The 27,515-nt window shown below is 40.8% G+C and overlaps 1 protein-coding gene across 7 annotated transcripts in view; it reads left to right on the top strand.

Annotated features, from left to right (window-relative positions):
* LOC131255703 (NAD-dependent protein deacetylase SRT1-like) overlaps positions 1-27,515 on the top strand; it is a 46,951-nt gene that overhangs the window by 9,509 nt on the left and 9,927 nt on the right. For all 7 annotated transcript variants that reach the window (XR_009176257.1, XM_058256499.1, XM_058256501.1 and 4 more), the window contains exons 4-8: positions 4,338-4,457; positions 6,333-6,433; positions 6,994-7,102; positions 9,898-9,977; positions 19,848-19,926. Coding sequence is in view for 6 of the 7 variants with exons in the window: in XM_058256499.1 (XP_058112482.1) it covers positions 4,338-4,457; positions 6,333-6,433; positions 6,994-7,102; positions 9,898-9,977; positions 19,848-19,926 (489 nt within the window). In the remaining variant the exon portion in view is untranslated. The remainder of the gene's footprint in view (positions 1-4,337; positions 4,458-6,332; positions 6,434-6,993; positions 7,103-9,897; positions 9,978-19,847; positions 19,927-27,515) is intronic.

Here is a 27,515-nt window from a genome sequence, read left to right as displayed (position 1 = left end):
GGAGAGGCCTTGTGGAGAGGAGTCATTGTTGTGAAGAATGTTAGCCAAGACGGAGGGTGGTGGGTTAAAGACTCTTCTCTTTATAGAGTGCCTGCTATTTGGAAGGGCTTTTTCCTTGAAGGCTAAATTCAATGAGGGAGTTGTTCTCTCTTGGTAATGGGAATTCGATTTTGGAAAGATGTCTGGGTCGGGGATGCCCATCTTCGGATTGTGTTTCCAAGACTATCAAGTTTCTCTTTTGAGGTAGATGTTTTGGTATCTAGTTACTTCTCTTTCAACAGTATTGTAACCATTTAGACCCCTCCTTGTCGAAGAAACCTGTTGGATGAGGAAGTGGAGGAATTTATTGTGCTTGTGGAGCGTCTTCAAAATTGCATCTTGGTGAGAGAAGATCGGGATACGATGGGCTGGTCAAAGGACAAGGTTGTTTGCTTCTCAGTTCGATCCTTGAATGATTTACTTTAATCTTCATCACGGGAGGGGCCGAGTGTGTGTACCAAGGTATTCTGTAACGATAACGGTGATAGTAACGGCTACCACCATTGCCTTTACGATACGGGGTGTAAAAGCTGTTATGGGGGTTGTCAGGACCGTTATAGTCTTCTTTTTTTATTGAAAAAATTTGAAAAACCTATACCGCCCTGTAATGGACCGTTACGCCCTGTTTTGGTATCTAGTTACTTCTCTTTCAAAAGTAATGTAACCATTTGGACCCCTCGTCGAAGAAACCCGTTGGATGAGGAAGTGGAGGAATTTGTTGTGCTTGTGGAGTGTCTTCAAAATTGCATCTTGGTGAGAGAAGATCGGGATAGGATGGGCTGGTCAAAGGACAAGGTTGTTTGCTTCTCAGTTCGATCCTTAAATGATTTACTTTGATCTTCGTTAGGGGAGGGGCCGAGTGTGTGTACCAAGGTATTCTGTAACGATAACGGTGATAGTAACGGCTACCACCGTTGCCTTTACAATATGGGGTGTAACAGCTGTTATGGGGGTTGTAACGACCGTTACAGTCTTCTTTTTTTTATTGAAAAAATCTATACCGCCTTGGAATGGACCGTTACGACCTTTATGGGGGGGTTGGGCATAACGGGCCCTTACAGGGGTTGTAGTCAGTTGAGTCCATAGAAGATGAAAACTGAAGACACAAGTGAAGATGGAGCATTGGAGCATTAAGGAGCAAAGAACAGGTAAATGAGGTGCCTTGGTGACCCAAAATGTTGACCCAAAACATCCCTTGAACCTCTAGATGATCTTCACCTAATAGGAATACCAAATTGATCATCCCTTAGCTTTAGGAACCCAAGTGGAACATGATAAATAAGGCTAGAAGAGGTGCGAAGTTGTTGTGAAAACAAAGACCCAAAACAACAGTTTTCGATGGCTATTCGATGGCATCAAGTTACCATGGAAGGGCCTTCGATGGCATCGATCGAGAGTTAGAATTGTCCATCAACTAAATCAATTTTGTTCTGATTTTCTCGATGGCATCGAGGCCATCTTCGATGAAATCGAAGGTAAGTTCGATGACATCGAAGGCCCCCTCGATGGCATCGATTGAGGTCAGAAATGTTTAGCAAGAAATCGCATTTATTTTTTATTTTCTCGATGGCATTGAGGACACCTTTGATGGCATCAAAGGTCAAGTTCGATGGCATCGAACATGCAAGTCAAATATGTCCAGCAAGAATATTTGATTTCTGCCTGTTTTTTTACCGTTGGAACTCGAACTTTTTATAAAGAGCATTCGGTTCTTGGGCATTTGGATGAGTTTTTGGTGCGATAGAAGCTTAGGTAAATCCATGTTCATATCCCTCATCCCAAGCCCCTATACCATTGAGTTCAAAGAAATCTTCCTTGAGATTAACACTCTTATGAGGATTTCAACCTCCACCTCGAAGATATGCTTGAACAACTCCATTTTCTAAAGATTAGACTTAAGCTATCTTGGCATACCATTGTGTAAATCCTCTGGAGGAACCATCTAGGTGAATCCCTTAGGAAATGCAACTTCCCATTAGTTATAGAAGATTCAACCAACCTCCCATCACCTCGGTCACCTGAAAGGAGCACAACATGCAAGGTGTTTGATTTAAGAGCTGAAGCCTTGGCAAAGCAGCGACATCATGATCAGGGGAGCAATAAGGAACTGATTGAAGCAACGGAGAGCGATGATCAAGCTACCTACAACGGAGCTACAAAAGGGACTCAATCCGACAAGTAAATTGTCATTAGTAAGAGTCTGTTTTACACTCATTCCTTGTGTAGGATTGAGTGTAAGAGTTTGAATTGCCAAACTCAACCTAGGTTCTTGTGTAGGACCTTTGCTCTTGTATAGGGCCTAAATCCTAGGTTCTTGTGTAGGATTGGCTCTTGTGTAGAGCCTAAATCAAATCCTTGTGTAGGTCACCAACACGAGTGTTTACGTGTCAGTCTTCATGGGAGTCTCCGGCAGGAGTAAACGTATGGCCTTGTGTAGGACCGTGGTTGTTGGTTAGCTTACGGAAAACTAACCAAAGTCTCTTGCAGGAGCCTCTGACGGCAGTGTACGCACCGGGTTCTTGTGTAGGACCTTAGCTCTTGTGTAGGGCCTAAATCTTAGAGTCCTTGTGTAGGGCTGTAGAGGTTAGAGGTTAATCTAATTAAAAACCTCCGATAGTGAAATCCAGTACACTCATGGGTTGAGTGCATCCGCCAGGAGTGGAGTAGGCAAGTAGCCGAACTACTATACATGTTTGTATTTGGGATTGTCATTTGCACACTTGTTTAAATTATGCTTATGTGATTGAATATTTAATTGTATGTACGCATGATTAGATAAATGCTAAGATCTCACACACTCATGCACACTATTATGTTATATACTAGTAGTTTAACTTTCAAATCTTTTATAGTCTATGAGATTGAACCATCTATTGGCTTGGAAGCCTTAAGGTTAAATTACCTTACTTAGTTTAATTGTTAATTAGTTTAAGTTAGGCAATTAAGTTTTTAAAAGGCATAATTTTTAAATTGGTCCTAATCCCCCCCCTCTCTAGGACATAGCCTTCATTTCTTAACTCTGCTAAGCTTCCGCACGCGCAATTGTGGTAAACCCATTACACCACAGGTGAAATTTCAAGACTCGAGAGAACACTCCAGCCACAAAATAGAAAGATTTTGAAACAACAATTATTTGTTTCCATCCAAATTGCCCAGAGAACAACTAGACATAAGATCCTCCACTTTCTTTTACCCATCACCCCTCCTGGCTCAGCATGCCACCCGCAAAGAAGATCATCCATAGGCGAAGGCATAACCCAAGCTACCCTGGATAGTCTAAGGATGCTCCACCAGATGTTAGAAGTGAAGGGACAAAAGGTGGTCCACTGTTTCTTTATAGCAGTAACACAAAAGACATGTTGGGGATGCACATTCCTCGTTTTTAAAGATTGTCGACCGTGAAAAGTCTATTCCTTCCCTTCAACTAGCCAAAAACAACCACTTTAGGGGGAACTCCATATTTCCAAAGAGAAGCAGTATGGGCAGGAGATTGTGCAAAAGAGACCACTGCAAAGGAGTTGTAAAACGATCGAACATAGAAGATTTCTGAAGCAGAAAGTCTCCACTGCATCGAGTCTTCCTCATTAAGAGAAGGCTGAAAATCCTGCACATGAGAGAGGAGGAGAGAAAAATCCTCGATCTCCGAATCTAATAAATTCCTACAAAAAGGGGGAAGCCAAATACCTCCCTCTTATAGGAATGAAACAATCTTTGGCAAGAACATCCTTGTGAGAGGAAATAACGAACAGAGCAATAAAGGATTCAGCCAAAATTTGGTTACGACACCATAAATCGAGCCAAAATTTGATTCTAAGGTCATTCCCTAGAGAGAAGGATATTCTATCCAAGACCAAAGGGGCACTCCTGGCTATACCTTTCCAAATGAAAGATGCTCGGTAGAGCGAAGAAGACTCCGTCCACCGGCCTTGGGGGAAGGACCATATTTAGCAAAGATAATTTGATGCCATAAACTATCATTTTCATTACCAAATATCTAGGCCTGCTTTCCTGAAAGGGCCTTCTTGACAAGTGAGAGATCCGGATGTTAGCTCCCCCTTCCCCATAAGGTAAACAAACCTCTTTCCAATTTAACAAAGGGAACTTCCTCCCCTCAAAACCACCTTGCCACATAAAGTTCTCTCTCAACTTATCAATTCTAAGAATAACGGATTTGGGGCATCGAAGGAGAGAAGAAATAAATAGGCAGATTTGAGGGAGAGACTTTAATGAGATTGATTGATTTAAAATAAATATAAATTTGTTCTATGGTTCACTGATTCATTGCTTTTGATGTGCAGCGTGAGGGCAAAGGTGTGCCTGAAGCATCACTGCCCTTTGATCGTGCAATGCCGAGTTCGACTCATATGGCTTTAGTGGCACTAGAGAAGGCTGGTATCTTAAAGTTTGTGATTAGCCAGGTATTTTTATTTCTTCAAATTGGTATTGGGTTGGTGGTACAGAGTTGTCTCATGCGTCAATGCTAGAGAGATGTTATTAGACATATGCTTTATGGAAGTTCTATGATGTGCCATGTCCATATACATATGGGAAACATATGTGGTGATCAAGACCATTGATCTAGTGGTCCATGGGCCAAAAATTGCAGTGAGTGGACAACTCTGACCATCAGATAGTTGCGAGTTTTGCCATTGAATGGGGATCATTGCCCATATTTTGAGGTATTCAGTCCTTTTCCAGGCCTTTTCCAGGCCAACGATTGGATAATTACCACAATCCAATAGGTTTTTTTTTGGGACCCATGTGGCTGTCCATCAAATTGGTGGTCCTGTTACCATATGCACATGTAGATTTGCTTGGTATGAATTCCATGAATTTCCATTCTAGTGGCATTGTTTTTCCAATATGAATGTTTGGTTGGCAGGATTCTTTCCCTTTATTTTGCTTGACCACCATTCCAAATGGTTAACATCTGTTCAGAATAAATAGTTAGACCGATAAAGTGGAAATGGCCAAATTATGAGGCACTCATACTCCAAATGGCAGTCACACTGTAATTTGATGGCCAATGCCTTGTTATGATTACCTGGAATAGTTCTCTTCTTATTTCCTCTTTGACTAAGCTGAATGTTTGCAATGCAATTCACTTGTGCCCCCAAATGCAGCTTAGGGCCGGTTTGCGGGTTAAGGGATCTTGGCAGGAGCTATCTAGTTACAATGACTGGAAGGGCTATCTCGTGCTTTTCAATTGGTTTTGAGGCCAGATATCACTGAATCGCTAGATATGCTGCTCTCTTTCTTAGTTTTAGCTTCTTAGCTGTGTGGAAAATCTACTTGTATTTGTATGTTTGTGGCACTTATGTCCCTCAATGAGTGTGTATGCTTTTGGAGTTGTGATCCATGTACGTGCTTTTGCCAGGAACAAACCTAGGTGGTCCACTGTTGAAAGGGTGAACATATGCATTCTCCCATATTAAATGGTGCCAACTTTTTATTTTATATTTTATTATTATTATTTTGAAATAGCGTTTTATTCGGGAATTGCAGAAACCCCATCTGGTATTGAGCAGCATGGAGAAAGTCTGGCCAACGGGATCAAAATGGCAATTGAACTTATGTGGCATGTGGCTGAATTGAGGACGATGGCCACTTTGGGGATTTGATCTTAACCCTTATGTGAAGACTTTGAGAGGGTGGTCCAAAGCATTAGGGGTTATATTGTGTCGTGGGCACAATCTTATGAAGGGTTAACTGTATCTTGAACCTGGACTTTTGACTAATTGGATTTTTAGCGTGCATTGCTTTGAGCCTCTAACACTTTTTTACCCTTGATTGCAAGTGATGATTTTTCCTTCCTTTGTTGGGATTGCTCTTGCTGTAATTTTTATTTTATTTTTCCTTGTTGCATGAGTAGAATTTCATTATCTATAAAAAAAATAAAGACATTTGGCCTGTGGTTATTCCACTCGATATATAATAACTTTCCTGATGCACCCTCGATGTTTTAGGGAGCCGATTGATTTGTTTTATAAGCTTTCTTACCAATTATACATGCACAGAACTGTATAATCTCTTATCTGCTGGTCACATTCATTTGTGTATTGCATGATCTTTTGGGGACCCATGACCTTTTGTCTTGGTTCACTTGCACGCGCGCACGCACACACACACACACACACACACACACACATATATATTGCAGTTCATTGCTTCCTTTGTTGCTCAAGGAGAGCAGCTTAGCTCTCTGAAAATTTACATGTGAAAATGTTTATGCATGGTGCCATTTTAGACTCTTGATCTTCAGTCATTTTTTAATTCTAAACATTGTTTGCCAGAATGTGGATGGTCTTCATCTTCGGTCCGGGATACCAAGGGAGAAACTTGCTGAATTGCATGGGAATTCCTTTAGGGAACTTTGCCCTTCTTGTGGAGTAGAGTATGACTTGAACCTTGAACTGAAATCTTCAACCATCTTCTCAAGTAGAGACGACTCTTGTTAACCCCACATACACCTCTTCATGTTGGTAGCGTGGCTAACCAACTCATGTGGGCCTCACCCTGTTGTAGATGACATGGCACAAAAATCTCCTAGTCAACTCATCAGGTGGGCAGCACGTGTACAAAGACAATGCGCAGTTTAAAAGATATTGCCAATGTTCTGCACTTGATGCATTTGTGGCCCTTGTAATGAATCAATTGGTCTGATTCTTGGACCAGGCCATCTACATCTACCTAGTGGGATCCACATGATGCTTTGCTTGGATCTCCTACGTACATGCCAAGTTGGTTTACTGTACACGTGTGGAGGTGCATATTAGCTAAGTAAACCCCATCTTAACTACTGTTACTATCATGTGGATGAACCTTGTTCATTATGTTATTGGCTGCTGTTGGTTTACTTGCAGCCAAAATATTTGGTTTGAATGTCTAGCGTGAACTACATGGTTGAATCATTCCATCTTTTCCTCTTCTAACATTTAACACAATTTTTTGTAGATACATTAGGGATTTTGAGATTGAGACTATTGGAATGAAGGAGACGTCGCGGCGCTGTTCTAATGAAACATGTGGAGCAAAACTCAATGACACAGTTCTTGATTGGGAGGTAGCTCATTTGCCATCCTACATGGTTCCATGATAGTTGAATGGCATTCGAATTCAGGTTCCTTAATTTTTTTTTTTTTTGGCTTCATTTTTATTCATCAACTTAACCGTGTGGTGTTGTTGTTGAAACCAATCGAATGATAAAGATTTCTTTTTAATTTCTTATATGCAAGAGTGATGCTGCATGTTCCTTGAGTCTAGCATACTTTTGGGAGGATTTGGGCCGTCTAGAGGCTGCAGGTTGGGGCTGCTTATAGATGGGGAATAATCCAAGAATTGCACTGAATGAGTGATCCTATTTGTCTGATTATTGGGCACTAAAGTTTTTTAAAAGATAACTGAATTTTATTAGAACAGCATAGATGAGATATCTATGCTGAGCAATTCAAGCCTAAAAGTCAATACAAAAAAATGCGAAAGCTCAAAAGGAAAGGCCCTTGACAGATGAAGCCCACTCCAATATATCCAACTTCCCCTCTGTTAAGACCTCCAGCTCCAGCTCACTGTTTCAGTCACAAAATTCTCTGTCATTTAGTTCCAACCAAGCTAAAAGAGAGAACCTCAGTAGATTCCTCCCTTTAAAATCAAAAATCAAAAATCAAAACCTCGCCCATGCTAAAGCACAAAAGAAAGCCTCAATCGAGTCAGGAATCACTCAACAGCATTGGAATAGGCCAAAAACGTGCTCCTAAATTAATCTGGCTAAATGAGCCAAAAATACGCTCCCACCCTCCCATAGTGATCTGGCTAAAGCACAATGTAAAAATAGATGGTCCACCGTTTCTGTATCCTGCATACGCATAACCTAAATGTTTGGAATCACCATATTCCTTTTTTGGAGATTATCCACCATTAGGAGTTAGGACTTGCCCTTGCCCACCAACCATGCCCCCCCCCCGGCGCCAGGGAGCAAACCAAGAATTTACTGAAGCTCCCATTTACATACTCAGGCATCTCAATCTGAACATAATGGGCAATGAGTCTAAAGAAGTGAGAGAAATCTAACTATACCATCCAATTCCTCCGAGAGATTCTTGTCACTAGGTCGGTAGAGACTACACTGGTCCGTTTCCCAAGATAGCATAGCAATGAGGGACAGTAGTGTCCTATTCTGGGGCTCATCTGGCCAACCTAGGGAACACAATGCTTAACGGTCTCTCCACAACAACTATCCTCCCGAAATTTGATGCAAGTTGTCACCCACGATGCTTTACCCGTGTTTATAATCGCCTTCCAAATTGCTGAGGCTCTACATAGAGATGACTCCTTTGTGAACCACCCTCCGTCCCCAACTCTGTACTATGAAGTGATCTCTTTCCACAGGCTGTCATCTTCCGCTGTGAACCTCCTCTACCATTTAGCAAAGAGAGATGTATTCATAGATTTCCACTCTCTAATTCCTGCTCCACCTTTGCCAATTGGCTTGCAGCCTTGTCCTACTTCAAGAGGTGAAACTTCTGTTTATCCTCTGCTCCTTTCCAAAGGTAATCCCGTTGATCCTTTCCAATCGAGCCATAGTAGAAGTTGGGCATGAGAACAGAGACATGAAATATAGTGGCGTGTTCGACATCGCTGATTTGATAAGGGTTAATCTACCTGATAGAGATAGGTGCCTATTTTTCCAACTCGGTAGCTTGCTCTCAATCCTTTTGATCACCTTACCCCAAAGGTGGCACTTAATCTGTTTATGGATACAAAGCAGAAGACCTGTATATTGCAGCAGAAGACCTTTGCCAACTCTCCTGGTTATTCGTCCAAGGTTTGAATACCTAAAAGCTTGCTCTTATTTAAATTAACCCTTGGAATTGACGTAACTTTAAAGTAACATATGATTTTCCTCAAGTTGTTGACCTGCTCCACGTTTGCATCCCAGAAAAGAACTGTGTCATCCCCATATTGGAGATGAGATACTTTGGATCTTGTATTCTCCACACGAATCCATTAACAGTTGCCTCTTTGTCCAACATCTAACTAAGCACCTCTGCTGCCACAAACAGAAAAGGGGACAATGTTCCACCCTGCTTGAGACATCTTGAAGCCTTGAAGAATCTTTCCGCGACTCATTGACCGACATTGAAATCTAGCTCTGCTGAGACACTCCATCAACTTCCGCCATTTCTCCTCACAACCCAACTGAGCTAGCATATAATCAAGAAACCTCCAATTGACATGATCATATGCTTTTTCCAGATCAAGCTTGCAAATGATACACTTGCCTTCTCTATATTGAGAATCGATTCATTCATTTACAACAAAGCCCCATCCAGAATTTACCTCCCAGAGACAAATGCCCCTTGTGCGTTTGGGATGACATTCCTTAAAACTTTACTGAAACTTTGAGATGGTCCTTGCTCCTTTGAGATGTTCGATATCAAATGCATGGATAAAATGAGAAATTGTCCGTGTGTAAATTCACCAAAGAATTGTCCAGTAATTGGAGCTCAGGACCATCCACTTTCTGCTTTTGGGTCCATGTTTTGACTGAAGTGGGGTGCACTATTTGGATGGTTCAATTCTGGTTACTTGCACGCCACGTACAGTTTTCACAATCATCATCTTCTTCTATTTATTTTTATTTTTTTTCCCACTTTTTATAATCTTTGCAGCGAAAATTGTCTGAGATTTTTAACATTGCTGTCCACCATTGAAAGACACATTTCGTATCTGGTCCCTATTTCAGTTTTTCTTACATGAGACAGAATTAGCTTTATGCAACTAAAAATGGGTATATTATCTTTTTCTGAAGCTACTTGTGTTGATGACTATATGTACCTCTTTCTTTTCTTTTTTTCCCAGGATGCCTTGCCACCAAAGGAGATGAATCCAGCAGAAAAACACTGTAAAATGGCTGATGTTGTATTATGTTTAGGAACCAGGTAATCATGGGGTTCAACTATCTTTGGAAACGGTATAAAGAGGCCCTATGGCCTCGTTGTATTATCTAATCTCTCCTTCCATGCTTGAATTTTTTATTGGATATAATGTCATCTTGAAGTTGAATTATGGAAGGAGGCAAAGCACCTTAGTGGGGTTATAAATCTTTTTCCTAGGTTGACATGAAACTATTATATTAATTGACGCAGGACAACCCTAATTATGATGCATGCTCATGGAGATAATTAAATAGTGGAAATAAAAGGAATAAATGATCTAAAATTCTAACAATAATCATCATAACTGAGAAAATCATAAAGGAAACATGCAATGGAGCGGGCCATCACTACAACCATGGAGTATGGAATTCAATTACTACTTAGGTTGGATCCGGCGAGGGATGAGACCTCCCGATTTTGCATGGTCACACCCAATCGATCAATGAAGATCACTAGTCCGAAGAACTAAGAAGTTTCTCGGATTAGGGATTTGAGAATTTGGGGATTTAGGGTTTAGATCGGTTCTCAAGATTTTGATCGAAGAGGAATTAGCCAAAACAAAAAAAATAGAAGAAAGAAAGTTATTACCTTGAGGAAGTTGGAGGGGCACAAGAAGAAATTAGAAGAAGAAGATCAAGGGGAGAGAAGAAGCACCATTAGAGAGAAGAGAGGAAGGAGGCAACCAAAGGGTTTGCTTTTCATTCATTAATAGTTGAAATTCGTGTTTAGGGCTTTACCCGACTTAAATAAGCACATAAAGACATAAAATTACTAAAATACCCCTAGGATAAGCAAATAAAGATATAAGATTACTAAAAGACCGCTAACTAAGTCAAAAAACGTGCAAATAACATAAGTATGGGAAAGTTTGGGCGCTCGGTCCTCTTTCTCCAATCTTCCTTCACATGTGTCTTCCCTAAGTGGGGTCTTCTATATGTCCAATCACATGTGAAAGGTCTTCAGCTCCTCAATATTCGCCTATCCACAAGGACGGCACTTGTGGTTGGCGCTTTCTTCGTTGGTACACCTTGAATGCACCTGTGTCGCAATCAATTCCCCTCGGGTGAGAAAACTCGACCCCGACGAGTTGAAACTTTTGTAACGCTCAAGTAGATCTGGATCAATACCCTGCAATGCGTCGCCCGACAGCCACGTAGATTCAGACGATGGTTTGTTCTTCCACTTGACAAGATACCTTTGGAAACCCCCATCTCTCGTGGATACTATCTCGTCATCCAAGATTTCCTCAATTGCTTCTTTATGGGTAATGGGTGGAGGGGGGTGGAAGGGGTTGGGTAGCAAACTCAGAAAAAGGCCATGAAAGGGATGATGTATCAACAATGGGAGTATGGGCACGGACTAGATCTTCCACATTAAAAGTTGGATTAATGCTCATTTCAGATGGAAGGTCAACCCGATACGCGTTGGACCCAACCTTTTGTAATATCTTGAATGGTCCAGCACTACGCGCTTGTAATTTCTTTGCAGATCCTTGAGAGAATCGCTCTGGCCTTATTCGCACCATTACATAGTCTCCTTCTTGAAATTCTTGCACTCTACGATGAGAATCAGCTAAAACTTTATAATCATCATTGCTCTTATTTAACCGCTGTCTAATATGTGTATGCAAATCATGAATATGGCGTGCGAATGCATCGGCTGACTCAGAAGACCTTTGGGTAACAGACATAGGTAAGAGATCTATGGGCATTCTAGGTTTATAACCACTTACAATTTCAAAAGGACTCAACCCTGTAGATCTATTAACTGACCCATTATAAGCAAGTTCAGCAGTTGGTAAAATTAGGTCCCAAGTCTTAACATGTTCACCCACTAGACAACGTAGAAGATTTCCAAGGCTACGGTTTACCACTTCAGGTGGGTGGTAAGCAGTAGAAAATTGCAAATGAGTTCCCATAATGTGCCACAGTGTCTTCCAAAAATAGCTAGTAAATCGAACATCACGATCAGACACTATGGTTTTAGGTAACCCATGGAGACGCACCACACCATCAAAAAAGATACGAGCAACATGAGACGCATCTGACGTCTTCGAACATGGGAGGAAATGCGCCATTTTAGAAAAACGGTCCACAACGACAAAAACGGAATCGTGCTTTTTTATAGTCTTGGGAAGCCCGAGCACGAAGTCCATACTAATGTCCTGCCACGGAGCATGTGGCACTGGAATGGCGTGTACAGCCCGGTATTTTGCTTTCTTTGCTTTGCCAGCTGACATGTTCGACACTGCCCTAAAACTTTGGCTACGTCTCGCTTGAGGCTTGGCCAATAGAAACGATCTTCCACGAGGGCAATGGTCTTATCACGACCAAAATGGCCAGCTATCCCTCCTGAATGAAGCTCCCAGATGAGGAATTCACGAAAGGACATACGGGGAATACAAAGTCTGTCTCCCTTGAAAAGAAAGTCATCTTTAAGAACATATCCACCCATAATATGCTGGTCACTAGAGAGCGACGTGTAAGTACCCCCAAAATCAGGACATATGGGGTATTCATCTTTCAGTTGCTCAAATCCGACTACCTCTACACTCAAAGAGTTGAGCAACGCCACTCTCCTACTAAGGGCATCCGCTGGTTTGTTTTCAACCCCGGCCTTGTGTTTCAAAACAAACGAATATTCCTGAAGAAACGCTACCCACTTGGCATGCCTTGGGTTGAGTTTCTTCTGAGAATGCAAATATCTCAAAGCCTCATGGTCAGAAAACAAAACGAATTCTTGCGGTAGGAGGTAGTGTCGCCAATGTCTCAGGGATTGCACTACCGCATAAAATTCTTTGTCGTAAGTGGAGTATTTTTGTTTTGCCTCATTCAGTTTCTCACTGAAATAGGCCACTGGGTGTCCTTCTTGACTCAACACTCCACCTATACCGACACCAGACGCATCGCACGCTACTACAAAGATTGTAGAAAAGTCAGGTAGACGCATGACAGAGCTTCCACCATCTTGCCCTTAATTTCTTTAAAAGCCTTGACGGCGGCTTTAGACCACACGAACTCTCTCTTTTTCACGCACGGGAATGGGAGCCATGATCGTGCTAAAACCCCTAATGAACCGACGATAAAAAGTTGCTAGGCCGTGAAAACTTCGCACCTCATGAATGTTCCTTGGTTCTGGCCACTCAACTATGGCCCTGACTTTTTCAGGGTCTGCGCGCATCCCTTCAGATGACACTATAAATCCTAAGAACACAACTTGGTTAGACATGAATGCACATTTCTTAAGATTAGCGTACAACTTTTCCTTCCTAAGGACACTACAGACCTTCTTTAAATGTTCAAGGTGTGATTCCTTAGTGGTACTATAAATAAGAATATCGTCAAAGTACACCACTAGGAATTTTTCCATGAACGGCCTCAAAGCTTGGGTCATCACCCGCATGAAAGTACTGGGTGCGTTAGTCAAGCCGAAGGGCATGACCAACCACTCATACAACCCATCTTTCGTCTTAAACGCCGTCTTCCACTCATCTCCTGGGCGTATACGAATTTGGTGATATCCACTCTTGAGGTCTATCTTAGAGAATATAGTGGACCTGGCCATCATGTCAAGCATATCATCAAGTCTAGGTATAGGGAACCTATACTTGACAGTAATTTTGTTTATGGCACGGCTATCCACACACATGCGCCACGTGCCGTCTTTCTTTGGCGTCAACAATGCAGGCACGACACACGGGCTCATACTCTCTTGGATGAAACCCTTTTGCAGAAGCTCATCAACTTGCTTCTTCAACTCTGCATGCGCTGCAGGGTTCATCCTGTGGTGAGGAAGGTTCGGTAGAGTAGACCCTGGGACAAGATCAATGGCATGCTGTATGTCCCTCATAGGTGGCAACTCATTCGGTAAGTCTTCAGGAAATACATCACTGTATTCCTTCAGGACTGAGATCACCTCACAGGGCAACTCTGATGGAACCTCAGGTGTAATTTCTCTAGCCACAAGGGCATACACCATAGAATCCTCCTTAGCCTCTTTTTCAAACTATATTGCGCTGATTATATGTAAAGACTTAGGTTTGAATTTCCCCATTTCTCTAGGCTCACTTGCCTTCTCATCCTTCTTCTTTCCTAGTGTATTCTCAGGTGGCATGGGATTAAGTTTGATCTTTTTACCATTATACATAAAAGTACACGCATTCGAACGGCCAAAGATCGTGACATCATTATCGAATAGCCACGGTCTACCTAGGATAACATGCCCCACATCCATAGGTAAAACATCACACCACAGGGATTCTTTGTATGACCCAAACTCGATGGGGACTAGACATTGCTGGGTGACAGGTAGGGATGTCTTGTCAACCCAAGAAACTTTATACGGGTCTGGATGAGGTGTGGATTTCAGTTTTAAGCGATCTAAGGTACTAGTGGAAATCACATTCTGACAACTTCCACTGTCCACTATCACCTTACAATTCTTTTCACCACACTTGGCAATAGTGTAGAAGATAGTGCTTCGACGCCAGTCAGCACTACTTCTAGACTGAGCTAACACACGCCTGACTACTGCAAGCGTTGCTTCTCCATCCACTTCTTCATCAGTAAGTCCTCCTTCAGGGTGATACTCTTCAACTTCATAATCACCCTGGTCATCTCCACCCTCGTGGGATTCGCCTATAACTAAGGCTCTCCCACGGCTCTTCGTAGGACACTAATTAGACATGTGGCCAAGGTTGCCACACTCATAGCACCTCACTTGGCTCATGTTACTAGGACTGGCACCAAGAACCCCTTTGCCCTTGTCCTCCCTAGGCCTAGGCGGAATGGTCGCCTGTGCCCTAGGTTGATTACCAATATTAGGTCTAGTTCCTTGGGAACTAGATCTAGTATTGGAGTCTCGGGACTCAAAACGACGAACGACAGGAGCCTTCAGATACTGCTCTAACTCCTGCACGACTTGATATGCTTCATCTAAGTCCGTTAAGGGCCGAGTGATAAGCTCGCGCTGAAGATCCGCACAAAGGCCCGTCTTAAAACGCGAGAGCGTTACTAGAGGGTCTTCTCGGATATCACATCGCATCACATACTCTTCAAATTTAGCGATGTAGTCAGCGTTAGGCATTGACCATTGACATAAAGGATTGCCATTGGTCAAGGAGCTTCTGACGGTATGAGAGAGGAAGGTACTTCTCCTTCAACTTCTCTTTCATCTCATACCAATGTGTGATAGGGGCTCTACCAACTCTCTCTACCCTACGCTCGGTGTTGGTCCAGAAGAGCTTGGCTTGACCCACAAGCTTCATCTTAGCAAACCGCATTTGACGGTTTTCTGACATGCCATACCACTCAAAGTAGTGGTCCATGTCAGCAACCCAGTCAAGGAATGCCTTGGGATCCAAGCGTCCATCAAAACTCGGGGCCTCAACTCTCACACTCTTCATCGCACGCTCATCTGGATCATAACGGTCTTGATGACCACATGTGGTTCGTGCCCCTCGCACCACACCACGACCGTTACCACGATCTCTATCCTCACTACCACCACGTGTGGCAGCACGTTCTTCAATGATTCCTTTCACTTGGGAGTGCGCATCTTCCCCTACAGCGGGGTTTTCCTTTTGGGACGCCTCTAGTTGCTCCACCTTAGTCATGGTGGTGGTAATTTGGTTCTCAAGGCGGGCAAACTCACGCCTTTGACTCGCTTCTAGGGCGGTTATCTTTTGTATCAATTGAGCAAGTTGCTCAGATAACTGCTCGTTATTCATGGTAGGTTGAAGTCCGAAACCTCTACCTCTTCTCGTGGGCATACAATGAAGACTTGAACCAAACTCTACCTAACTAGACTACTAGGTGTTATGACTTTCAAGATGAATGCGATGAATGCAAAACTACTATGAACTGACACAATTAAGTTGAAACAGGAAACAACTCAAATCTGAAAATTTTCCAGATTAGAAACTTTCTAAAATTGGAAAGTTTCGAAAATTGAAAACTTTCTAAACTTGAAACTTTCCCAAGTTAAACCTAAAAATCAAAACCCTAATTTGATAACTCGATCTAGACAAAAACCATGCAAACCTGGCTTTGATACCAAATTTGACGCAGGACAACCCTAATTATGATGCATGCTCATGGAGATAATTAAATCGCGGAAATAAAAGGAATAAATGATCTAAAATTCTAACAATAATCATCATAACTGAGAAAATCATAAAGGAAACATGCAATGGAGCGGGCCATCACTACAACCATGGAGTATGGAATTCAATTACTACTTAGGTTGGATCCGTAAGGATGAGACCTCCCGATCTTGCATGGTCACACCCAATCGATCAATGAAGATCACTAGTCCGAAGAACCAAGAAGTTTCTCGGATTAGGGATTTGAGAATTTGGAGATTTAGGGTTTAGATCGGTTCTCAAGATTTTGATCGAAGAGGAATTAGCCAAAACAAAAAAAATAGAAGAAAGAAAGTTATTACCTTGAGGAAGTTGGAGGGGCACAAGAAGAAATTAGAAGAAGAAGATCAAGGGGAGAGAAGAAGCACCATTAGAGAGAAGAGAGGAAGGAGGCAACCAAAGGGTTTGCTTTTCATTCATCAATAGTTGAAATTCGTGTTTAGGGCTTTACCCCACTTAAATAAGCACATAAAGACATAAAATTACTAAAATACCCCTAGGATAAGCAAATAAAGATATAAGATTACTAAAAGACCGCTAACTAAGTCAAAAAACGTGCAAATAACATAAGTATGGGAAAGTTTGGGCGCTCGGTCCTCTTTCTCCAATCTTCCTTCACATGTGTCTTCCCTAAGTGGGGTCTTCTATATGTCCAATCACATGTGAAAGGTCTTCAGCTCCTCAATATTCGCCTATCCACAAGGACGGCACTTGTGGTTGGCGCTTTCTTCGTTGGTACACCTTGAATGCACCTGTGTCCGCATCATTAATTCTTACCAGTGCATGATGCATGACACATGATTTTATGCTAGCATGCAACGCGGGGATTATAAAAGAGTCCAAAAAGTAATTCAATTAACAAAAGATGCTAATTCACCAAGTAATTAAGAGTAAACAGTAGGAAATAAAATCTAATTTAACCTAAATCACATGGCCGCATACTAAGAAATCACATAAATCAATTAAAACTAGGCTCGTTGGAAGGATAGAACTTTCATTTTTTCTTTCTTCTTAACAACATCACTAGGGTTGGAACTCCACTCCCATTGTGGTTATATAATTAAAAAAAAAAAAATCGGAATTAAAATTCAGCATAATTATAACTATGCCACTCACTTAAGTAAAGTGGCCTATCATCCAAAATAAGAAAACTAAAACATTTATTATCAATCCCAACTATTAAATAAATCCCAAAAATAACAAAAAACATAAAGAAAGCAAGATCAAAGTCCAAGGGGCCCAGATCAGGAAGATTTGGTGGCCCTATGGCATGATCGACAAGATCCAACGGTCGGATTAACACAAAATAGAAATCTTATGACTAAAATAGTCTCCTAAGCAGCCCACATGCATCATCCGAAACCGAGGTCTTCCTGATTCACGTCCAATGTCTGTAGGGTCTTCAAAATGGTTCGGTGGGCCCCATCTGGAACTTGTCTCCCATCCATAAAGAAAGATGTGTTGATGTGGGTGATCGTCTCCGTCTCTGTTACATCTGAGTAGGTCCTCTGATGTCCCCATCAGTGCACCTATAGTGATGACTAAGACAATTGTTGCTAAGTGCTATTATGAAAGGCATCTCATTGGAAAATAAGTAATAAACTCAAGTGCTTGATCAGTTGACACTCGACATGATTGTTTGTAAGTTTATTGGTCGGCCACTAATGTTGCTAGTGATAAAGGCTGTTAGTTTTATTTAGGTGACTTTTGGATACTATCAAATTGAATTGTGATAATTAGTTCAGTAAAGTGGAAATGACCAATTTTCACTTACCTTCCTAAGTATTCAGATTATGGAACTAGGATCAAAAGTGCTTTTATCTTACTTTCAATTAGGAGTTGGAAAGAATGGAATTGTAATTTGAGGGCTACTTCCTCATTATGCATGCGTATAGGTCATACAATTTGGTCATTTTGTTTTGAAGAGAATTACAATTTGGCCGTTCCTCTCTTTATTGAACTCATCATCATCATCTTACTCGTTATCCCTTCAAATTTAGATGGGCTTTTAAATGATTGACAAAGGATTGATGATCTACTGCCCTTCAGATATCAGCCTCTCTTTTACCCGGCCTCTGGAACTAACCATGGTAGAACCTCACATTAGGAATTTGTGCATGTGTGAACCTTCTAAAAAATGTACATGTAATAAATAATCGAAGGTGGTCTAGCTAGCCAAAATTTGAGATTTGGAACACCATAGATGTCTAGAGAACCACTAATTCAATTTCCAATTAGAAATGGTTGAAGATTGAATAATTTTGACTCCAAAATGGTTTCTTCCAAAATGCCAGATTAGGATCCCAGAGATGGAGAAGGGGTAAGGCACTTTTTTTGCCTGTCTACAGATTCTACATGCGGTCTCTACTTGCAAGAAATAAAATCCTCGACTTTAGATTTTTGGCAATGAGAAAATAAATGTAAGAAAGAAGCATTAGAAGATTGTATGTTGCTAATAATCGTAGGGATGTGGTGGTTCTCATGCTGGGAAACTCCATCTTCAATATGGCTGTTGCTTGATTCGACAGAGGGTCTAGACTTGTGATGTTCTCCTGATGAAGAGGAGATTTGGAACCTTTAAAAGGAAGGAATATCACTGGAATCCTCCCCTTTCAGTGGTTACTGGACCTGTTTCTCAAACTCTGAGGCGTTCTCCTTAGCTGATATTTGCTTCAAGGAAGATATTTATAGATTTCTAGGTGGGTTTTTTTTGGCAAGTTTGGGGAACTTTGGGACATTTGTGATATGGGACACATGGCATTCTCTAATGGGTTGAAAAGGTGGTGAGAATAGTATATGGTTCGAAAACAAATCAGCATAAAGGAGTGAAATAAATTTTCTTAAAACAGGAAATTGGGGTGTGGAAATCCAATTTCCATGGGGCTGTTTTCCATATGGAAAAGCTTCTCGCATGGAAAATCCAATTTCCATATCCTATGTGGACCACATAAAAAAGGGATTGGTACCATTCCCACGTATTTCAGTGGGGATTTAAGAAGGTTTTTGCTTGAAAAGGTGGTTTCAAGGGATGGGTTGCTTCTAAATAAACTAATTTCTGCAAAATCAGAGTGCCGATTCAATACCGTCATAGCTTGATTTGTTTGGTTAATCATATAGGCCGCTAGCTCTAGGTGGGGTGCCTACAGCATGCCAACAAGGTCCCAAAGAACACCAACCCTAGTCCACCTAGTGCATGCATTCCCCAGTGGGCAAGCAAACGATGGAGATTCATGGAGGGTTAGTTGTCAAACATATTGCTGATATGTAGTTTCTTCGTATTAGCTAATAAACACAAGCACCCAAGCCGGCACGGAGGGATGCTCATGTACTGTGTGAATATTATTGGAGTCATTTTCAAAAACTCAAAATCAGGATATTGTGAAGATTGAAAGTGAGTACTTTGTGAATAGAAGGCATTCTTACCGACCTTTTCAAAACAGCGCTAAAATTTAAGTATCCAATGAGGCCTTCATCTCGCATCACCATGTGCTAACATCTAATGCTAAGAAAGCAAAGGATGTCCTCAATATGTCATTTGGGACCTGGTTTCCAAAGGATGTCCTCAATATTTATGATCCAGCTTTTGTTATGGATAGTTCTCACTTGATATAATTTGTTATTTTGATACATGAAAAAGTTTTGGAATTGTCTCTCATTTTGTGCTGTAAGCCTATAAATATGTTTCATTTTCATGTTTTTTTTGTATATGATGTTTTTGCTCACTTATGCAGTTTGCAGATTACTCCAGCTTGCAACTTGCCTTTAAAATCTTTGAGTGGTGGCGGAAAGATTGTTATTGTAAACCTTCAGGTATCTGGCTTCATTTCTTTTTGATATTTTTATATTCAAATCATTGATGTGAACCCATACCAGCTCTTCAATATGGTGGCATACAAATAGATAGTTAAGAGATTAAGTACATCAATGGTTCATATCGTAGTTGCAGGACGGTGCTGCTCCTGCTTCGAATTGTGTTTCCGACTCTACCTCCTGCTCCCGCTTCTTTAATAATTTATACTTATTTACATTTTGGAATAGACGCTTCCCTACTCCTGCACCTGAATCTGTTGCTGCTTTGCTTCATACTTTGTGCAACTATAGTTCATATTCAGAGGAGAATAGCCCAAATATCAAAGTTTTAGGACCTCTGTCAAGGGGATTTCCAAGGTGCACCTCATCCATGTTGCGGTCCATTAGGTCAATGTATTGGGTCACTGCAAATAGTTCCATATCCATGCAGTCATCTGGGTCTGCAAACTATCAGTTTCTGGTGAGCAGGACCCCACAATATCTGTAGTTCATCTCCGGCTTTTGTTCAGCACACCCATTTTTTTCCCAGTGATTGTTCTTTTTGTAGCACATTTTACTGGCATTTGAAGCCAGCTAATATAGACATTTTGGATTCCCGAGGGTTTGCTTTTTAAAGAGTATGGTAATCTAAGCCCTTGCATTTCCTTGTTTCAGCTGGTCCCTTTCTTAGGTTTTTTTATTTGAGTTTCGGGTGTTCTGTTTGCATGTTTAGGTTTCCAAGGGTTTCTTTAGGGTTAAGGTAGTTTGCCGGCTGCCACTTTATTCGGGATTGGCATCTCTCATTGGTGGAAATGATGGGACATTCCCATGAAATGATGGGGACCAACCATGTTATTGAGAAACGTTTATGTGACGGGCCATATTGGTTGTTACACAAAGGAAATTCTCACCCCTGTTATGTAATATGCGGGTGAGTAGTTCATTATGAAAAAATGGGCCATACTGACATTGTTACTGGGCCTATACGACCGTAAAGGGCCCATTATAAAGTTTTTTATTTTCATTTTTTCACTCATTTTTTCTCACTTTATTATTTTAACCATGAAGGAAGCTTATAGACTAATTTGAAACCAGATCTGGGACTATTTTGAGGATCAAAATTCAAAATCTGAGTGGTATTCAATGAGCTGAAGTGGAGTGGACCATTTTGGGAAATATTGGAAGAAGGGGTAAACCATCATTTATTTATTTATTGTATTTATATGTAATGGACCCTATCCACCAAATCATGCTTGATTTGTTGTTCGATTAGGGCCTATTCAGCATGTCAAGCGGACACTCCCTGATAGACAACATTCTCACCAAAGAATGGCCTGGTACACTGTCAAATACATCTCCGATTTTTATTTTTATTTTTAAAAAAAAGTATATATATTTGAGATCCTTACGGACGATCTTGCCCTTCAGGTATTAAGAAGCCATATGGGCGATCACTTTCGAAGCAGAGGGAATTGATGAGGCTCGCAAGTTTAATCAATTATGAGATGGGGAGTAAGTTCAGTGTGGCAGTTAGGGGTGGAAGGGCAAGATCTGTGGACCAATGATTATCCTCATTTGGAACATGAGGGGGTTGGGAGGAGCTGAAGGGCATTCTAGTGCGGTGGGTTCCTTGGTGCTTAGTGGGGGACCTCAATGACACTCGACTTAACATATGAAAAATCTCAGGGAACTCAGATTACCAGAAACATGAAGTTCTCCATCTGGATTCAACACTTTGGTTTGATTGATCTTTCAATATCAGGGCCAAAGTTCACTTGGACAAGCAACCAGAGTTCTCCTATCATGTTGCGGTTGGACATATTTCTAATGAATCTAGATTGGATGGACCAATTCCTATGTAGGTTAGTGGGATTCCGAGACTTGTGTCTAACCAAGACCAATTCTCCTTAATGTTGACTGTGAAAGTTGGGGTCCCAAACCATTTAGGTTTAAGCTAATGTGGCTGGAGTCTGAGGGGTTTCCTGAGATGGTTGAAAAATGGTGGACTTCTCATCAAGTTCAAGGGTCGGCTGGGTTTAAGTTGCATAAGAAAATGAGACTTCTTAAAGAAAATCTGAAGACCTGGAACATAGAAGTTTTGGGGGCCAAGGAAAATGAGCTGGCTGGTATGTTGGAAGAGATGCATGGCATTGATCCAAAAGAAGGGGGTGAACCATCTTCTATGGACATAGAAAGACAGTCATATCTTTCGTTGTAGTACTTTAAGCACCTTAAGGAGGAGATCAAGTGCAGACAAAGGTCGAGGGCACTTTGGCTTAAGGAGAGAGATAGAAATATGAGATTTTTTCATAGCATAGCATCAACGAGTGCCTGAACTAGTAGGATTTGGTCCCTTGTAGTGGACGGTTCAAGACTTGAAAAGAAAGATAAGGTGTGCGATGCAATCATCAGTTGTTACCAAAAGCTTTTGTCCAAGGACCATTGGACTTGGCCGAAGATAGATTATCTTCATTTCAACAAAGTTTCAGAAGATTTGTGGATAGCTTGGGTAGTGATAAAGTGCCAGGACCCGATGGCTTCCCCATTGCGTTCTTGCAATTTTTGGAATGTGATGAAGGCTTATGTGATAGCATTTGTCAAAGAGTTCTTTGAAGACAGCTGCTTATTGCCAGAAATGGGTGCTTCTTTTATAATTTTAATCCCCAAGATTGAAGGAGTGGAAGGGTTAAAAGATTTCAGACCTATTGGTCTTATAGGGAGTTTGTATAAAATTTTGGCTAAGATTCTTGCGTCTAGATTTCATGCGGTGTTGGGGATCGTTATTTTCCCTAATCTGGGGGCATTTGTAGGTTGTCGGCAAATTTTAGACATTGCTTTTATTGCACATGAGTGCATCGACTCTCAGTTCAAGGAAAACACCTGGAATTATATGCAAGGTCGATGCTGAGGAGGCCTACGACCATGTCGAATGGGAATTTCTAGAATATATACTAGATAGATGGGTTGCAAGAACAAGTGGAGGAAGTGGATTTGGGTTTGCCGCAGGTCTCCTTTTCTTTGATTGTCAATGACTCCCCGAAAGGTTTTTTTTTTTTTAAACATCTAGGGGGCTAAGGTAAGGGGATCCTCTCTCTTCGTTTCTCTTCCTTGTGATTGGGGAAGCCTTCAACTGTACGTTAGCCAAGGGCCAAGAGATTGGGCTGATTGGGTTTTCAGGGCGTCTCCAGTTGGGGACCGGATATCACATCTCCAATTTGCTGATGATGACATGATTATCTTTTGCGAGGTTGATCCCCTCATGGTCGAAGACTTGCGGAAAGTGGTTATGTGTTTTAGGGTAATTTCTGGGTTGGAGATTTAACTTTTTCGGATGCAAAGGCCGCTTCTTTCCCTCCCTGTATTTGGGGCTTCTCCTATGTATACGTAAGAGCCAGCTAAGCACGTTTTGGGTAAGGTGGTTGAGAGAATCTAAAGAAAGCTTTTCAGGTGGAAGAGTCACTACCTCTTGCTAGGCGGCCGCCTCACTCTCATTAAGTCAACTTTTTTCCAATATGCTATTATACTTCATGTCTTTATTCAAGTGCCCCCAAGTAGTTTGCAAAAGATTGGACAAACTGAGAAGGTATTTTCTTAGGAAGGGATCCGGCAAAAGGCAACAATTTTCATCTCTTAAAATGGAAAGAGTTTTGTATCCCCCTATCTCGAGGTGGGGTGGGATTGCGGGACTTGGGCGACATGAATGTTGCTCTCCTTAGCAAATGGCTTTGGCAGTTTAGGATGAAAGCAGGGAGATTTTGGGGTGAGATCGTTGCTTTGAAGTATGGTCTGAGGGAGGGTGGGTGGGAAACTAGGAGATCCTCCTAATACAGGGCCTCTCATATTTGGAAATCTATCTCAGCTATTAGAGAGGGGTTTTGGCGAGGTATCTCCTTTTTCATGAGAGACGGCTCTATAGTTAGATTTTGGGAAGATCCATGGTGTGGTGACTCCCCATTGCACCTTGAGTTCCCTAATTTGGCTAGTCTTGCTCCTTTTGAAGGTCTCAAAGTGGCAGATTGCTTCTTTATGCATAGGTTGTTCGTCTCTTGCGCCCCTTTTTGTAGGAGAGCTTTGTTGGGTAGTGAGGTAGATGATTTTGTCACTCTTTTGAACCACTCATAGCTAGTTTTTCTAGCTAGAGGGGCCGACTCTATGGTGTGGAGGGCGCATAGATCCGATCTCTTTTTGGTCAAGTCTTTTTACAAATTGATAAGACATGATGATTTTGTGGCCCAAGAGAAGCATGCTTTTCATTTTTGGTGCTATGCTGCGCTACCCAAAGTAGCAGCTTTCACTTAACTAATGTGACAACTTACATGGCATCATCGTCTTCCTCAACTCTTTCGTGGCATCACACTTAAACATGCCCTCTGCATTCTTGGAAGGCGACAACCTATTTATGGCATTTACTAGTAATTGTCAGTATAAAGCGTTGCATGAACCTAGACAAGAATTAAATGGGAAACATGTTTACTTCGTTCTCAAAATGTGCTTTTCTCGGAGAATTGGAGAATAACTTCTTGTAAACTTTGTGCAATGTTCTCTTCAAGTTGTTATCCTCACTGAATCTATAATTATAGTGATACTTGGATTCTAGGAAGTATGTTGAACCTAACAAGGTGCACATATTCACATATTAGTGTAAAAAAAATAAAATAAAATAAAGAACCATATAAATCCATGCTATACAAGTAACTGGTAAAATATTGAAACATGTTGAAAGTGAAATCTAATTACGTACCAGTCTTATGAAGTGGGTACTTGAGATTTATTTTTCATCAATCATCAATTATTTCATACATCCGTTGATATGAATCCTGAAGCGGTTTTTTTTTTTTTTTGAAAGGTCGTATTGTTCGTTACAAGGGCCATAATGGCCGTTGTGGCATGTATCATAATGGCAATGGTTGTAGCCGTTATGACCATCGTTACCATTATGGAACACCTTGCATATATGGGCTCCAAAATACCCACCTTACTATGCACACAATCCTAAAAGGGTTCGCTCAAAACAATCTTCTCAATTCTCCACGCTATTCTTTTGCCGCTCTGAATCCATTGCGAATACTCTCTAGAGCAAAAAAAAATAAAATAATAATAATAAATAAATAATTTAAAAAAAAAAAAAACTCTCTTAGCCCCTGATTGTGTTTTAGAAGGCCTTTTAAGGCAATGAAATTTGTGGCGAACTGTGTCGCCCAATCTATACTAAATCGCCACCACTCCTCTCGCGCAACTGGGTTAATATCCAGGTGTGATTGTAGATGAAATTTGTAATTGCTTGGATATTGACAATCATGCTCTTAACTGTAGATCTACACATTATCACCTCAAGCATCAAATCAATGTAGTGGGTTATGTGTAGGGTCTAGTACAAGCCATACTTCTTCATCAACAGCTTCCCTGCCTACACAAATGTGCTCCCATTGTTTGTGACAATTTGCATCACATTCTTCCTCCCAAGCTCCATCACATCCTTTATCAGCCCATAAATGTAACTTGAATGAGTTTTTGATCCCGTTCAGCACATCACATTCTTCCTTACCCTATTTCTCACTTCCCTCAACTTTACTAATTCTTTGATTGTTGTTCCCCCCTATTCTCCTTACATTACAAAATCTGAAGGTACATTTGGCATCCAAATACTAGTATACTACCATTATCGAAAACTACCTTGCCCCCAACCCCCTCTTCTACAATCTTCAACCCCCCTCCAACTGCTGCCCCTCACTCCATTTCCCCCACCAGCCTCCCTCATAGACCCTTTTTGCCCCCCATTACCTCATATGATCCCTTTTTTGTTGCTCCCGTAAGGACTCATCAATAGCACGCCTATAGTAAGGATCATCATACTCATCTACATCCCTGTGTTGGCCATGCTAACTCCCTAAATTCCCTCTTACATACGACACAATCATCTTTGATCTTCACCCATTTCCTTAACATCTCTATCTTCGCTCTCACCTTCTTCGAAACCCTCAGGCAATTGACAACATTCCAATCCCCCCCCCCCCCCCCCCCCCCCCCCCCAACTAAGGTGTTTCTTCAAATGGGACACCCCTTTGCTCTTCAACATATGCGGATAATAATTGCACTTGGACTTGTGTTGATTGTCGGGAAGCATGGTCTCATGCTGCCTCCTTTTTTCATACATTTTCTACCTGAAAAACAATATTAAACAAGCAGGATATTAGCACATTCAATTATTAAATACATATATATTATGCCTAAATAACTGTTGATATATTTAATTTAAAAAAATAAAAATAAATTTTAATTAAAATTATATAATTTTTTTTTTTTTTTTTAAATTTCAAGAACCTCATCAATTTGTAGGTTGGCCTCTAACCACTCTGACACTATTTTTCCACACTCTAATTGCAAGTTAAATGGGTGAAATGAGGGAAATTGTGAATTTCTCCTAATTTCTCCAAATTTTCCAAATTCGAGAATAGCTGCTGATCAATCTAGAATTTACGAGAACACTTGAAAATACTTTAAAATTAAGGCTAAATAATTGCTGATCAATCTGAATTATTATTTTTAAATTATTTTCGATCTTTAATTATTTTTTTTGAAAATTCTAAAAACTTCCATTAATATGTAGATCAGCCTTCAATCACTCTAATGTGATTTTTCCACATTTTAATTTCAAGTTAAACGGGTGAAATTGGGAAATTTTCAGATTTTCCCCAATTTCCCATAATTTTCCCAATTTTGCAAATTGGAGGTTGAAATCCATGGTTGAGCTTGTAAAATTATGATTTGTTTAAAAATCTTTGATCTATTGATTCCAATTAATTTACCGCAAAAAAATTGATTGAAATAGAAAAGAAACTCACTGTTTGCAATTTGGGCCCACCTGCTTTCTGCATTCAATTTCTGTACAAAAATCTCCTCGTTTCTCTAAAAAAATGGAAGAGGGTTGGTTGAGATCAGCTTAAGAATGAATTACAAGCAAAATATGAGGAAAAATGTGATTTTTGAGGTTTTTTGTTTGTGATTTTTTTTTTTTTTTTTTTGGAAATACAAAGGGGACTCATGACTGGAATGTATCGACAATACCATCACATGGTGTTGTCGATATAGGGGAGAATATAACTGCGATCTGTTTAACAAATCGCATTGTATTGATATATCGTCGATACAATGCAATATATTGTGTGATACCCCGAAGCGCAGTGACTTACTTCCAGGTTGTTTTGTATTGGCCCACCTCAATACCAATAATATCAGCTGATATATCGGCTGATACTATGAATACTACGAACACTGCTCGCCCAGTACATAAGATGGAAAATGGTGATAATGGAATGTGCCACAATAAAATCATTGTTACCTTTCAAAAGGGAAAGAAAGGGAAAGAAAAGATGGTGGTGAGAAAGTCATTTTGTTGAGTATGTTTTGACTTGAAATTGTTGCCAAACACACCTTTAAACTACTACGTTGTGGAAAGAATAGTTAGATTTTATTAGATGTGGCATTTGTAACTTTCCATTAGGAATATAAATATTCCTAATGTCTGCATCTTATGTCTTTGGGAGGCGGAATCGGTGGAACACTTCACATATTGTGACTTTGCTCAAATAATCTGGGTTACATTCTTTGAT

Source organism: Magnolia sinica, chromosome 9 (assembly GCF_029962835.1).
Source record: "Magnolia sinica isolate HGM2019 chromosome 9, MsV1, whole genome shotgun sequence".
In the NCBI taxonomy this organism is placed as follows: domain Eukaryota; kingdom Viridiplantae; phylum Streptophyta; class Magnoliopsida; order Magnoliales; family Magnoliaceae; genus Magnolia; species Magnolia sinica.
Note: the sequence above shows the minus strand (reverse complement) of the source record. Positions and strands in the feature narration are given on the sequence as shown.